Source organism: Branchiostoma lanceolatum, chromosome 4 (genome assembly GCF_035083965.1).
Source record: "Branchiostoma lanceolatum isolate klBraLanc5 chromosome 4, klBraLanc5.hap2, whole genome shotgun sequence".
Lineage (NCBI taxonomy): Eukaryota > Metazoa > Chordata > Leptocardii > Amphioxiformes > Branchiostomatidae > Branchiostoma > Branchiostoma lanceolatum.
This window is the reverse complement of record NC_089725.1, coordinates 13,042,534-13,058,090: the sequence shown is the minus strand read 5'-3', so window position 1 is coordinate 13,058,090 and position 15,557 is coordinate 13,042,534. Positions and strand designations below refer to the sequence as shown.

The 15,557-nt window shown below is 42.3% G+C and overlaps 3 protein-coding genes and 1 long non-coding RNA gene across 5 annotated transcripts in view; 2 read left to right on the top strand and 2 right to left on the bottom strand.

Annotated features, from left to right (window-relative positions):
* The window catches only part of LOC136432666 (leukotriene-B4 omega-hydroxylase 3-like), a 10,633-nt gene extending 7,663 nt beyond the window's left edge, over nucleotides 1-2,970 (bottom strand). Inside the window, exons 1-2 of the mRNA XM_066424106.1 lie at nucleotides 2,740-2,970; nucleotides 611-749 (exon numbers count right to left, since the gene is read on the bottom strand). Of these exons, the coding sequence (XP_066280203.1) occupies nucleotides 611-749; nucleotides 2,740-2,925 (325 nt within the window). The 5' untranslated portion in view covers nucleotides 2,926-2,970. The remainder of the gene's footprint in view (nucleotides 1-610; nucleotides 750-2,739) is intronic.
* Nucleotides 1-11,802, top strand: part of LOC136432661 (cytochrome P450 4B1-like) — a 25,669-nt gene extending 13,867 nt beyond the window's left edge. The window contains exons 1-12 of one of the 2 annotated variants that reach the window (XM_066424100.1): nucleotides 4,188-4,394; nucleotides 5,552-5,696; nucleotides 6,296-6,340; nucleotides 6,759-6,886; nucleotides 7,515-7,633; nucleotides 7,838-7,957; nucleotides 8,639-8,771; nucleotides 9,018-9,208; nucleotides 9,658-9,791; nucleotides 10,016-10,080; nucleotides 10,304-10,386; nucleotides 10,715-11,802. In XM_066424100.1, coding sequence (XP_066280197.1) covers nucleotides 4,188-4,394; nucleotides 5,552-5,696; nucleotides 6,296-6,340; nucleotides 6,759-6,886; nucleotides 7,515-7,633; nucleotides 7,838-7,957; nucleotides 8,639-8,771; nucleotides 9,018-9,208; nucleotides 9,658-9,791; nucleotides 10,016-10,080; nucleotides 10,304-10,386; nucleotides 10,715-10,895 — 1,551 coding nt within the window. In that variant the 3' untranslated portion in view covers nucleotides 10,896-11,802. Of the gene's footprint in view, nucleotides 1-4,187; nucleotides 4,395-5,551; nucleotides 5,697-6,295; nucleotides 6,341-6,758; nucleotides 6,887-7,514; nucleotides 7,634-7,837; nucleotides 7,958-8,638; nucleotides 8,772-9,017; nucleotides 9,209-9,657; nucleotides 9,792-10,015; nucleotides 10,081-10,303; nucleotides 10,387-10,714 lie in introns of those variants that run through there. The other variant, XM_066424099.1, reaches the window with a different exon arrangement.
* Nucleotides 9,068-13,406, bottom strand: LOC136432668 (uncharacterized). Its single transcript, XR_010755556.1, has 3 exons — nucleotides 13,295-13,406; nucleotides 10,693-10,878; nucleotides 9,068-9,182 (listed from the first exon to the last, which is right to left on the bottom strand). It is a non-coding gene; the product is annotated as an uncharacterized lncRNA (long non-coding RNA).
* Nucleotides 12,034-15,557, top strand: LOC136432667 (spore coat polysaccharide biosynthesis protein SpsK-like). Its single transcript, XM_066424107.1, has 2 exons — nucleotides 12,034-12,370; nucleotides 13,216-15,557. Exons 1-2 carry the CDS (start codon nucleotides 12,174-12,176, stop codon nucleotides 14,495-14,497), a joined length of 1,479 nt encoding a protein of 492 aa, XP_066280204.1. The 5' UTR covers nucleotides 12,034-12,173; the 3' UTR covers nucleotides 14,498-15,557.

The window sequence follows — 15,557 nt, the reverse complement described above, 5'->3', positions numbered from 1 at the left end:
TATGTAGAACATGTTAATAGTATCAGCTGGACTGAACACCGCACAAACGACTCTGTGTTAGAAGAGCTGGGAGTGGGAAGAACACTGCTTAACATCATAAAAAGGCGGAAACTTCAATACTTTGGGCATGTCACAAGAGCGGGCAACATCACCACCCACATACTGCAAGGAACGATCAATGGTAAGGGGAGCCGTGGGAGGCCAAGAAGGAGGTGGGGGGACGACACCCGTGAATGGACAGGACTCTCACTATCGGAGTGCACCCACAGAGCCAGAGACAGGAGAAAGTGGAGGAGGCTGATACTGGAGGCTACCATGGTCCCCGACTTTCAGGCATGAGGATGGGACTAGGTAATTAGGTAAAGGTAAAAGGTTGATAGTATAATGAAGTGAAGTCAGTGAATCGGTATCTGTGCAATCCTCATTTGTAACATACAATAATGCAGAGAAATGTATTTATAAGAAGTTAAGTAAGAATGGTGGAATTAATTGGATGGAGAAAACGTCCACTTTTATTTTTAGTGACAGAAGAGATATATTTGGAATCCGTAGTTTCAAGTTTTCCTTTGAATATCATCTTGTACACGATTAAAAAAAACACAGATCTGACCTGAAATACTAGAGAATACTTTCTTGACGTATTCCGGGTGGACTACGGAACAATGGGTCATCCCTGCGCCGTACTTGAAGAGGTATGCGTATTTGTACTCCGTCGTCCATTCCAAAGATTCCTTTTCTAGGTCCTTCCCCTATCAAAGACAACAAGATCGGCATCATAAAAAGATGTTACCATGGCGACGGTCTCTGTTAATGTTTTCGTTTTTTTAGCCCACATGCAAATAAGGACCTCGCATAAATCATATCAGTTGATCAACCCAAATGACACAAGTTGTCCAATGTATGAAAGTTACAAAAAATATATCGTACCATTTCCTCATACATTATGTAAATGAGGCCCTCATATGCAAGGTTTGTGTCTAATAGTGGCCACATTTACTACTACAACTTCCAAATGGTGCAAGAATGAAATCCCGATCATTTACCATTATGGATTTATAGTATTTTGCCATTAATTATGCAAATTAAGTATTAATTCATATAATTGATATCTATCGATATTTATGTCTTTCTCAGTTACATATGTCATGCGTTTGAGAGTCCTATAATGAAATGCAGCTGATTTACAAACTTTCCTCATTAATTATGCAAATCAGATATGGATTTGCATAATTGGCATATGATTATGTAAATCATTCCTTAAGCTATCTACACACCAAAAATTATAATGATCCGTCAGACCCTTCGTGCGTTATTTTCTTTCAAAGATTGAGACAAAATCAGCTCCTGTAGTTCAAATAAAAGCCGCTAGGGGTCCAAATCTACAGGACCTATTTTCCTAACAAAGAGCTATCCACCACTAAAAATCATGACCATAGCATGTTCAGAACACGAGATTTGAAAAGCGAAAGTTCCCTTGCAGTACCATAGAAAGTCGCTAGGAGGCCCAAAATCCAATTATTTCAAGGTCTTGCACAGACCGACCCACCTACAGAATATGAAGACAGTGCATCCAGGCATCCTTGAGTTATCGTCCCATGGACTTTCACATTCCTGTGCAATTCCTAGAATTCTTGCAAACTGCACATAATAGATATATCAATTTTGGCTCGCACCTGAGGTGTCGCCAAAAAAGATAGGTTGCACTCGATAGCCTTTAAAACGATTGTCATCATAACTCTTGGCGTATTCTTTAAGGATTTGAGTTACTGTTACTATCTTGCTGCGAAAATCCATATCCTTAGAATAAACACTAGCTTGAGTAGTTTCCGGGGCATGTGATAACAGTTTAAACTATACCGACTGTGAACTGTACCGCACTTCCTTTTATAGCCTCTAGTTGAAATTAGGTCAGGGCACTCTACTCCCTGCTTTACTTTGGTCAGGGCGCTCTAGGAAATAGCCAATCAGCTTACAGGATTTCGCTTTGCACTGGCTAAAACTGACCAATCAGAGCCTAGAAAACAAGCTGACTCAGCGATAATGCTGTTTGTTCAGGTCAGGTCGCTCTGAGTGTTGTCCATTGTTGACTGCCAGAGCGTTAATCAGGTCGCGTCACAAAGTCCACGATACCCAGCTGACTTAAACATCTATACCCAGCAGCCCACATGACCACTGGTCAGAGATCACCAAATTAAGGGCTAGCTTCACAATGGTAAAAGCAAGAATCGTATAACATCAAAAGATAACCTGATCTATAGCAGTACTAACGATCTCAACAAACATGTGTCACAATGTGGTGGCTTCTAATGACCGTACGATCTACAGTACCGTGGATGCATAATCCTAGGATAGACATTGTCAGAGAGTTGCTGCCTGATTCTGCAAGATGCATGCCAAAATTTACAAATATACACAGCGTCAAATATGACCACTGTCTATATACACGTTAAACAGCCTCATTACCCTACACATTGGGTACCTGCCTGTGGCACTGGCTGCAAATACACCTGATATTATTATTATTATATATAAAAGGTGACCAAAGGTCATGAAAAGATGGATTCACACCAATGGCAAAAAAAAGGTTTGTAAGTACATCGAACGCCAAATAAAATCAAGACATAACTTGATCTTATTCAGTAGTAGTGACAATGTCAACAGCCATCATATATATCAGGTACCATACTGCAGAAGCTTACAATGGACAAGTTGCTGGGTTAACTATCAGCGGTAACTTACCAGGATGGTGTGACCGAACAGCCAGTGTGCTCCCGGTGGAACAGGCAGCACCTTCTCCTGCAGTTTCACCCTCTGCAGCGATCTCCAGACAACTGCGGCAGCCTGGCACAGTAGGAGTACGGTCACTGTTAACACACACCATAGCACAACGTCCATTAAGCCATGAACATCGCCAAGGAACGCCATTGTGCTAACTCTTAAGCACCACGGTAGCGTTTTGTTTAATCGCACACAGTACTGTTTCCTGAGGCGGACCGAAGGTTACGCATCACTCAGTAAAGGGCTGAGGGGCGTGTGATACTGTCTCACGGTGATTAGCACAGTGTTTATTTGAGCGCATTAAACCATATGCTGGCTATCTGAATTAAGCTGCATTTACAGGGTAGTTTGCCAACTCTCTTTTAAAGCATCACGTTAAAGATTTGTGTGCATGCTGTGTCCCGGAGAGGGTCAAAGAGCAAAGGTCGGTAACTTGAATACTCTTGTCAGTGCCTCTCCCCTCAGGACGACAAACATTTGAAATGTTTACGACAATGATCCTGAATAAAACAGACGAAAACCTTCAGATAAAGTCTCTCTTTTTCTCAACAATCGTTCTCAACTTCAGTTTGCTGCTTCAATAGCGCTATTTCGAAGTCATCACGTCTTTCATTGTATAACAAGCCTTCTCGAGTTATGCTGTACATTACAAACATACATACATACAAACGCTACCCTCTGCATAACCTTCTCGGCGAATGTAACTAATAGCATCCGCAATCTGATTGGTTATCGGTGTGGCTCATGATTGCCATCAGCACAATGTAAAAAGAAATCTCATTGATAGGAATCATACTTATCAGCCAGCCCCCTCCCTCACACACACACAGACAAACCTTTCAAATGATATAAAAGACGAATCAAAGTTCAGTTCAGTTTGTCCTCTGTGGAGAGACACCACTGTTTCCACTAGTCCCTGTGGGGAATAACAGAGCGGAGTTCATCATCTTAAAAAATATATTTAAAGAAAGGAGTTGAAGTTCTTAAAGATAAAGACTCTCATTCTCGAGCAAAGATCCTACTACGCAACTTCAGTTTTCTGCTGAATGAACCAGTGATGTGTTCAGCATTCAATATTGTCACTTCAAAATATACATCTTTTTAATACCATCCACAATAGCATTTCGGATTGGATATTTAGGAATGTGTTCTTTCGTGTATGTGTACGTTGTACGCATTAAACGAAAATGATTTGGGACGGTATGAGGTCGTGGAACTCTTGATTAGGAGAGACCGCGTTTGGGTGAGCCATATCCTTTGTTCAAACATACCTGTTAGTGAGTGTTTGCACGGAATACAACTTTATCAGACCCACTAACAAATCATGATGACCTTTGTAACTCTGACCCTCGACACTTACACATTGACCTAGTTAGGTCAGCATTGTGCTCGCGGAAAGTCGCTGCAAGATGTCGTCTGACAACTCTTCCCACCTCTCGGGTTTTCTCAGCCGACATGTGTTAACCACGGCCGTGTGGTGCGCGGTGGCTCTCGGTGTGGTTGTGCTGGTGAAGTTTACGGTGGCTATCGTGCGATCGCTGCGGAACATGTGGGCCCTGGAGAAGGTTTTCCCCGTCCCGCCTGGAGCACACTGGCTGCTGGGGCACCTGGTGTTTGTGAGTGGACTGTGATCAGATTGTAACATCTGTTAAAAGCTAGAACATCTCGAGTAGAGGCCCGGGACTTAATACTCGGACATCTTTCATACGTTATTATGCCTTCTTTGTATAATATTTGTTGACAACTTGACACAGTACCATAAATGATTGTAATTTCTGTAACTTAACTGATAGGTATGGGTTGACCAGAACAACCGCCTTTTCGCCTCGACACACCAGAAAAATAGGGATGTCCTTCGATGTGAGGTCTCTGTATATTGTTTCTCTCGCGGTTTCTTTGAAATATAATACATGTAGCACGCTTTGTCCTGCGCTCGAATTCACGACGCTCCATCGCTATTTGCCAGAGAGTGGTCAGATTTTGATCAATGAGTTTTTAACATAGTCACTAAAGAACAAACATGGTCTTGGATAAGAAATGCATTCATATTGTTCATGAGCCCTTCACGCTCCGCGTTTCAAGCGGCAAACTCTGTGAGATGTTTTTCGTGAATGTTCCTTCCGATTTTCTTCTACGCTGGACAGTGTGCCCTAACTTAAAACGCTATTGTCATTTTGCTCTCTTCAGTACGTTGGTGGTGAATTCAAGTAAACAGAAATAAGGATGGTACTTTGTAAGAGTCTAGCATTATTCTTACCTAAAGATTGTGCTTGTGTGCACTTCTCATCCACGTGACATTAGGGCTGCATCTAACGCAATACAGTTCATGTTTGACAGGAAATGGGATGAATGCACTTGATACGGCGGCCTGACTAACAAACTGCTAGTATTTCATTTGCTACAATAATGGACGTATGCATATGGCAAGTTGGCTGTTCCCTACGTATACGTCACGGTACTCAAATAGGCAGCCAATTGTTGTAGGGAAGGAAATCTGACGAAGATGCTAACGTTATTTCAGGACTCATCTTGCATGTGTCTATCATTCGCCTCTTTTCTCTTTGTAGTGACCCCGTACCTGGAATTTGTTTCTTTCAATAACCGCATGCACACTTTGTCTTCAAATGAGTATAACACAGTACTTGTAATCTAAATTGTGGTACAAAAATAACCTAAATCCACGACATTGAGCGAAAAGAAAAAAAAAAATCAAGAATACAAGCACAAGAGTAGCCTAAATCATGGTTCAAAAAATAAACAACTCTCTTTACAGGCAAGTAATGAGCATAGCTTCAACAAGACTTTGCTGGAATGGGCCGAACAGTACCCGCACGGTTACACCTTCAAACACAGCGCGGCAATGGGTCGACTCGTGACAGTCCATCCAGACTACGTGCGAACGCTACTGATGCGGACAGGTCAGTAGTATGGAAGCGACAGGATGATTATCCGTATTCAGGTGGATAAGAGGCGGTTTATCATTTGCTTAAGATATACTAAGGACATGTATGTATTTATGCTAATGACATGCCAAGGATACGTAGGTATGCTAATGACATGTTAAAGATATGTATGTATGTTCATGATATGAGGATCGTATGTATTAATGCCAAATATATGTTCATGACATGCTAATGATATGCTGATTGTATGCATGCATGTAAACGGTATGCTTATGATATCTATGTACGCAAGTTATATGGTAATGATAATGATAATGATATGCAAATCTCTAAATGTGTGCAAAGGTTATTCAAATGTTATGCAAGCGATATGCTACTGACTTCATTGAATGCTTACTGGTCAATCAAAAAGGGATGCAAGTGTGGAATAGCATTTAACGACAAGGGAGTGTAGTACTATTTTTGGCTGGTCCGTCTGTCTGGGTGTGCGTATGTGCGTGCGTCCGCACTGCAGTTTCTATGTCTTCTGTCAGAGGGAGGAATAAAGTTCCTGTATGTCCCACCAGAGGTAGGTGACGTCTGTTCATAACCGTGTTTTCATTTGCATTTAACAGATAAGAAGAACGAAATCGTCTACAACATCTTGCGACCATGGCTGGGTTTGTGAAGTATTTATATCTTTCCTTAGATGACAATCGTATGTTTCCTTGACTCAGCAATATTTTTTGGGGGTAAAGTTCCATACTTAGGGCTTGTTTAGCACCTAGTAACGTTAATATCCTTTAACATCTTGAATAAATGACAATATATATTCATGCCCCATTGGGGCTAAATGCAGTAAGTTAGATACAAGAGAGTAATCGTGAAACTATACTTTGTTTTATCTCTACGACCTACAGTTAACCGTCTTCTCTCTTTTTGAAACATGGGCTGACGAATTTACAGAGTTTAAAAAAATAATAAAAAATGAGAAAGTTAAATGACCTGCTTCGATCCTTGATCTGTTGGTATTTTGCTTCATATGTAAGAGTGGAAATCATTAGGGTTCGTGTGTCGCTTGCAATTCTGCTTCTTCAGGTAATGGTCTTCTACTGAGTAGCGGGCCCAAGTGGTTCCGGAACCGCCGCCTCCTCACACCGGGGTTTCACTTCGAGATCCTCAAGCCGTACGTTAGGCTCTTCTCAGAGAGCACAAACGTCATGCTGGTAAGTACTACGTATGGATTTTTTTGTAACACAGAGAATATTTAAATTTTTAAACTAAATGCCACAGCTCAAATAAAATACATGTAGCAATACTGTTCCGTAATGTACTGTATGGTTGTGAACGGATCAGATAAACCATAAGATAGTTCATATAGCTGGTTTATAAGTCAAACATATAACTGTGCAATGTTTTTCAATCATTGCAAAATGGCACCCAAACAGACCATTCTTTCCCGTCCCTTAGTTACAAATATGAACCAAATGAACACGGGATTCTAAGAATGAGTAAGAAAATTTGCCTGCCTACCTACCTGCCTACGTGCTCAGGCCAGAAACTGGCCCCTTGCTTTCCAGGAGGATCCTCCAAGCAGTCCTGTCCCTTGCCCTAGCCTCTGCTTCCCGACTGTTTAAGCCCGTGTCCTTTACAATTTGGTCTTTCCATCTCTTCGGTGGTCTTCCCCGGGGTCTTGGGGTAGCGAACTCCTGGCTGCGGTCTTTGTAGACTAGTGTTTGTGGGGGTCGTCTTCTGACGTGTCCAAACCACCTCAGCCTTCTCGTCTGTACCATTTCCACGATGGTCTTGGAGAATTTGCAAATGTCACATATTGGTATGAACTCTATACACTAGGACAACTGGAGAGAACTGAAACCTGGATCATCTATTGACGTGTTTCATCAAGTGAGTCTGATGACGTTGGACAGCATGCTGAAGTGTACTCTCAGCCAAAACACAAACTGCCAGACAAGGTGGGTATATAACTTAATGCGGTCTCAAATGTGGTTCCAGTGTTTACGTTTGGGACTGCATTGTTACCAGTGACACCTAGCTGCAGCGCAAGCGAAGCAGTCATTATTACCATGAAGAGGATGGTGTATATATGTATGCATATAAGCATATATATGCATATATGTATATAGCGTGCGTTGAAACATTTTATTTTCAATCGCAAGGAAAACCAACGACTACATCTCATCAATCCACGAACTGGCTGAGTTGACCGTACTGAGAGGGAGGTCTATTGTGTACCTGCTGAGTGACTTCTTGTACAGCATCTCATCTGGTGGAAGAAGGTTTTGTGAACCTACTTAGTGCTTGATTGCATCAACCAAAATAGAAGTCTATATCTACATGTACGTCTATTTGTATAAGTTAACGCTTAATGGATTTAGAGAGATGGCGACCGACAATGCGTATTTGGTTGTATTCTGCTATTTGCCTTGCGTATCACTATCAAATCGAACCCTAAATTTCTAAATGTAATGATTAGTGACGTAGAAGCACAAGTTTTGTTCTCCTGTGTGTAAACTTCATTGAGTGAGATGCCATGGTAAATTTCGACACATTCTAATCTAACAGTCCATAGAAATAAACAGAATTTAAAAAAAATTATTTTCAAAAAGCATAACGAAACACATGTGCTTATTAATAAATAAACATATAACGAAACACGTGTCTGTTAATAACTATTCTATATACATATCTAGTAACTCGCTCTCCCTTCCTCTGTCTATCTCTCTCGACGTCTCTTTTTCTGTTTGTTTCTCCCTGTCTGTCTGTCTGTCTGTCTCTCTCTCTCTGTATGTATGTGCATGCGTGTGTGTGTGTGTGTGTGTATATGTGTGTGTGTGTGTTAGTGTGTGTGTGTGTGATAGAGAGTGTGTGAGCATGTGATTGTGTTTTTGCGGCCCATGCGTGCCTTTTAATATTTTCCAGACCACTTTCTAATACATACCATTCATATCCACACCAAGGCACAAGGCTGCATGCTACCGTGTCCACAAATACTCGGAAGAAATAATTCGTCAACGAAGAGAAGTTCTGAAGGAGCAATCCGCTTCAGGCAAGAAGTATCTGGACTTTCTTGACATTCTGCTGATGGCAAGGGTACGTACTTACAAGGAAAGAACATATTCATTATGTGTAAAAGAGAGAGATAAAAATACATATCTCCATTTGTACAATTGTCAAATTGAATTGCGCATGCAGCTTTTCCAACATTTAAAGACTGCGATATTAATTTCATGAGCAATCTAATCTTTGTCAGCGAAATCGCGGAAGGATACTGAATACTCACAGAGTATGATATATACAAAGACCTATAAGCTTCCTAAAACAAGTGATACGTTTCAGGATGAAGACGGAAACGGTCTGACGGACGCTGAGATCAGGGACGAGGTGGACACCTTCATGTTCGAGGGACACGACACCACAGCCAGCGGGCTGTCCTGGACCCTGTACTGTCTGGCTCGTCATCCGGGACATCAGGAGAAGTGCAGGAAGGAGGCACAGGAAGTGCTGCAGGGGAGGACGGAAGTGACGTGGTAAGGGACTTTCTACATTTGGTACACGTTTAGACAGATATGCGAGAAACAATGACATAATAATCTATCATCATGGAAGCTCATCTATGTTGGTAGTTATCATAATACAATGCGAAACTTTCTTCAAACACTATGGCATACACAGGATTAGATTTTCGACGACCACTGTCGCCTTCTTCAGGATCAATAATGACCAATCACTTCCAAACGTAAACTATTGTCATTTATGTCTATCTTATTTCAAATAGGTTAAATAAATGATATGTTGCCAGCGAGTGGTCATTACTTTGAGTTTTCTATTGAAAAGGGTAAGAAGGCAAAACACCAAATGATTTTTCAAGTAACAAGGTCTGAAATAAAATATTTGTCAAAACATACCATATCTTCCGAGCATAGAATATGGCACATTATCATTACGGTAACCATAATCTTTATCTGCTCATGCGCAGGGACGACCTGCCTTCGATGAAATACATCACCATGTGTGTGAAGGAGAGCCTGAGGATGTACCCTGCAGTTCCCGAAATATTTAGAGAAGTGGAGACTCCTGTCACCTTCAGCGATGGGAGAACCTTACCCGAAGGTAAGGAAACTTGCTGTGAACTTGCGACAGAACCTGCTTAAGAAGCTTATTTTCATTACTTAATGCTAACTCACAAAAAGCCGTAAATATCATTTCACAATGCCGAAAATGTAGTGTCAATGATACAGCCATATGTCAGAACTTTCCTTCCATGTGCAGCGTGCCTATGAACTTAGATGCCTATGTGTCTACAGTTTGCTGAATTGTTCTAACTTGTATTTTAGGATCACAGGTGTATATCGGACTGTATCATCTTCACCATAGCCCCCACATCTGGGAGAAACCTGAGGTATCTTATATGATATTCGTTTTATCTATTTGTAGTTGCAAGTTTATCCATCTTAATATCTCTCATCTATTTGTGGTTGCAAGTATATCCTGTTTAAAACAAACATGTGTCAATAGCAATTATGAAATGCACCAAATATTCCATATTTACGTGCATGCGAATAGACAAAACAATTCCGGTTTTTGTTAAAAGTATGTGTTGTCTCTTTTATTTATATCTTCAGGAGTACGATCCTTTGCGTTTTTCACCTGAGAACTCCAAGGACCGACATCCGTACGCCTTCCTTCCCTTCTCAGCAGGACCAAGGTTTGTAGTACTACTTGCACTCCCCCACACATGTACAACTACTACATGCACTACAACTACTACTACTACTGCTGCTGCTGCTGCTGCTGCTGCTACTACTACTACTACACTATTACTTTACTTTCCTTTTGTTTAATTCTGTAGATAGTTAGACTTACTATAAATTCAATTAAACCAAACAGAAAACGTCATTTAGTGCTAACAAGTTCTTATATATTTGTTAAGTCACAAAATTGAAAAAGGAACATAATACGGGGGTGGGTGAGAGGTGATGCAAGTGGCCGCGTGTACTACAATTTGACTCACCCTCGTATATCATGCATTCTAGGAACTGTATCGGACAGCACTTCGCCATGAACGAGTTGAAGACAGCTGTTGCGCTCATCCTGCAGCGGTTCAGTCTGACCCCTGACGACACCCTACCGGAGCCCTTCCCCGTACACAGGATGGTTCTGCGAGCTGACATGCCGGGTCTTTTCCTGAAGATCAACCCTATTGAGATGGAATAAGTGTCTGCTTATCTGCAGTTGTAGTGGTCTTCCAGCTGTGATCATTACGTTAATTACAAAAGATAAGGCAATACGCAAATTCTATCGCTTTATTATCTCCAATGTCTACTTACCTTGCTTGACATTTGAACTCCTTGGAATTGTAATTCTTCGTTATTTGCATAAATAATTCATTTAATTAAATTGCAACAGGCAATACTAGACATTCCAGGCAGTAATAGCTGATATCGGGCGTCTAACACATAGCAAGTACAAAAACAATGTTGTGATATTACGCATGTATACAAACATAAATTCCTAACGTACACAATAATAATAATAATAAATGTTAAATAATGCATAAATAATGAGGAAATTATTTTAAAAATCTTATGATAGGAACTTCATACGCATGCTATACGTGTAGGGAGGAACATTATTTGATGTACATTATTTGTCGCTAATATGCCTTCAGATTATTGCTTCAATGCAAAACCTGTGTGCATTTGCTATGCAGATTCCTGTCTATAATCTAACTATTGCTATAGTACAATTCTTATCGGAGTTTTCGTTTTCACGATAATCAATCTTCTTCTATTACTATCATATTCAGTATTGAGGATATGACTTAATTGGTTTTAATTTTGGGAATGCCGGTTTGAGAGTGCCACTTGATTTGACTTCATTTATGTAGAAATCCCAATAGACAATTAGGAATACCATGAAGTTATGTAGGTTTGCAGTACATGTAACGTTTAAACATATCAAGGAAAAATTAGAAGACGACAGAGAAACGGCAGAGAAAGAAATATTCTAAGTTTGATTGCTTCACTGGTTTTCTTTGAATCATCCATAGATCGAACCCATTGAGTAACGTTACTGGTTGATTTGTAGAAGAAAGTTGGAAATAAATGTATGGATTTTAAAACCCGCGGGCATCTAGAATCATTTTACCGGTATTTTTCCTTTTAATACGGAAAAGAAGGAATGGATACAAGCTTTTAAAACTTCTAATAGTCTATAACCTAATAATTATACACCTTTTTCAGTAAGTATAAATCACTTCCATGTCCTCCGGTGGTGTCTGCATATGTCTGTATGCACGAAATGTATCATCAGGTATCTTCAACCTGCGTTAACCTTTGAACCCGGAAGTAAGATTTTTGCAGCTCGAGCCAGCCGACTGGCACGGTCAACATAGCGTTGCATTTACAGCCTTGTTTGTGCCTCTTTACTGCTTGAAAACACAAACTTCCTGCAGCGGCTGTTTGCTAATCACATAGACCTACAAAAAGTAGAATGCAGGGAGTTAAGCGGACGTCACTAGCCGTCCGAGACGCATACTTGCTGGAGTTCGCTCGCTATCCCGACCGCCGCGGCCATCTTGAGGAACTGTACAACGAGACGAAGTACCCTGCGGGTGTGGCTCAGCACTGGGCTCAGGTCACCTGCTCAACGTCTTACCGTAACGTCTTGAGGGGACTGCACTGTTCCACGTAAGTTCTTACATCTAGTGTTACTATGTGACAGTGTGCAACTATGACCAAGGAGGTCTATATAACCTTCTTGCTATGACTAAGTATGCTATCGAGTAATTCCTCTGTGAAAATGAAAGGGTCCCAGCTCGTCCCAACCCGTCCCTGCTCATCTTAGCCCGTCCCAACCCGTCCCTGCTCGTCAAACTAGCGTGTACAGCCCGTCCCTGCTTGTCATAGCCCGTCCCAAACCGTTCCTGCTCGTCACAGCCCGTCCTTTAAAACCGTCCCAGTTTGTCATAGCCCGTCCCAAACCGTCCCTGCTCGTCATAGAACGTCCCAAATCGTCCCTGTTGGTCATAGCCCGTCCCAAATCGCCCCTGCTAGATTGTCCTAGCTATAGCCCGTCCCAAACCGTCCCTGTTCGTCCTAGACCGTCCCTAACCGTCCACCCTGCTCGTCCTATGAACCCGTCCCAAACCGTCTCTGCTCGTCATACTAGCCTGCCCAAAACGTCCCTGCTCGTCATAGCCCGTCTCAAACCGTCCCTGCTCGTCATAGCTCGTCTCAAACCGTCCCTGCTCGTCATAGCCCGTCCCAAACCGTCTCTGCTCGTCATATCCCGTCCCAAACCGTCCCTGTTCGTCGTAGCCCGTCCCTGCTCGAATGACTATCCCAAGAATGGCCACATGTTCTGATCGTGCGACGGTAGGACGACTGTGATTAGGCTAGTACTAACATTTACGAATGAAATAACGCAAGAGCTATCCGATTGTTTGTAAATCAAACTCGTAACTTCTTATCCTCTTCTTCTCTTTCAAATCCCAAGTTTTGCATTTGACTGTTATTCGTATGTTTCCCCACAGTTACGGAAAGCTTGTGACGTGTGTGGTTGGCCGTATCTATGACGTAGTTGTGGACCTGCGCGAGACCTCGCCAACCTACCTGCGCTGGTCGGCCGCCATCCTCAGCGACGACAACCGCCGTCAGATGTACATCCCTCCGAACTGCGGGCACGGCTTCTACACTCTCGGGGAGAGAAACACGGTGGTGTACTGCCAGGGAGGAGTGTACCAACCGGCCACGGAGAGAGACGTGCTCTGGTCCGACCCGCTTGTGAACGTGTACTGGCCTCTACAGACGGGGGTCACACCTGTTCTCTCAGACAAGGACCTTTCCGCGCCTTGCCTACATGAGAACGAGGTTCAAGTTGATCCACTCAGAGAAAGGTACCTGATCATTGGCGCGTCCGGTCAAGTGGGCGGGGCACTGATGGAGGCTCTTCGTCACCGCTCGAAGGAGATCGTTGCCATAGGAACGTATAATTTGCATCCACAGGAGGGGATGCTGCCGTTCAGCCTAGAAGAGGCGGGAAGGTCTGAAGAAGTGTGTCGGGACCTCCTGACTATGGTTCGCCCGTCAGTGATCATCATTTGCGCGGCGTTCACATGGACGGACGGCTGCGAGAGAGAACCTGAGAAGGCTCAACTCGTCAACTGCACCGCTGTACTTAATCTCGCCCAATGCGCTAAAGCCATCAACTCCAAAGTGGTGTTCTACTCGACCGACTACGTGTTTCCCGGCAGCGATGAGGATGACATCTCCGACGGCGGGTACAGCGAGTCGAGCCCGTGTAAACCACTTCAGACGTACGGTGAAACCAAGTACCGCGCCGAGCAGAAGCTGCTAACGGTCCATCCAGAAGCACTAATCCTCAGAACCTCCACAGTGTTCGGTCCTGAGATACAAGGGAAGAACTTCGTGTACCAACTCGTCACCAACATGACGTCAGGGAAGGACATGACACTCACCAACGTCAAGTGCACACCCACCTATAACAGGGACCTGGCAGCCATGACATTGAAACTGATTGATAAAGGTTGTTCCGGGATCTATCACGTGGTCGGAGACGAAGCCATGACCAAGTTAGAGTTCGCTAGACGCGTGGCGCGGTGCTTGGACGTCGACACGTCCAAACTTCGTGTAGCTGGTAACGTGAATGACGATAGTGGATGCAAGAGGCCAAAGGACGCCATTCTTTCTTCAGAGAAGAGGAAACAGGAACTGCCAGGATTCACGTGCAGAAACGTGGAAGAAGCTATCGCCGACTGGTTGCAGAATGGTGCCGGGAAACCACTAACGGCTTAAGTTTAGTCTCTACCAGACTAACTACGCCGTCTATAGGGAAAATATTTGCCAGGGAGGTTTTTTTCTTTTCCTTTTTTTGCCGAATTCTACGATCCACACGCCCGTAGGAAGGCCTGGTGGAGGCTAGCTTAAGTTAGCTGTACATTAATCTGATCACAAGATGTTGCTGCTAGTTCGGTGTGTTAGATTAGCTTTTATCAAAAGAAAAAGCTCAGGAAAACACAGGCAATACGATCGGGTACCTAGGACTGCAATTCAGGTGACCAAATTGTAGTATTTGTTCATCTTTTTAATTGTAAAAAATTAAAAATATTAGGATACTTTTAGATGACGACGACACTACTTGTCTATTTTTACGCAACAAACTGCTATATCAAAGTGAACGTATGCGTTCTCTATCACTAGAACTACCAAACATCCAAGAATGTCTTTTAATGCTATTACTTGCTGTGTTGAATGAAATGTTTTATGTAAATATATATCAATGAATATGTAAGCATCAACAATTTTTACTCTTTTTGACTAGATGAAGAACCTTTTTTTTCTGTGCTTATCTGCTTAGAATAGTAACAAAACTTAACCCTTGACACATGGTATGCGCATGTGTTTAGAAACAATATAGACTTGTACTTGTGTTATGTCAAAAAATCAAGTGTGACTATTCTGTTTAGTAAATGTTTCATACTTACCCAAATGCTATAACCCAGATATTTGTAATTTCCTTGTGTCAGACTCCATCTTTTGAGGTATTGCTTAGTATACTGGAAGGGCTAATTGTAATGTTGTTGTTGTTGTTGTCGTTTTGTTTTTGTTTCGGTAACGACGACTACCAAAAAAGCGGATCACTCGGAAAACACTAAAATCTTGTCTCCCAATATTTGCGTCGTAGATTGAGGTTTCTACTTCGCCACTGCCATTGAGTTAAACAATACTGAAAAATACTGCCTAGACAATTAAGGCTACAAACTAGCGAGGTGACTTTAATATATACATGTAAAATTGGATGTGAATTTGTGTGGGCTCTACCAAAAAAGTATGACTACCCTTTTATAGTCGCAAA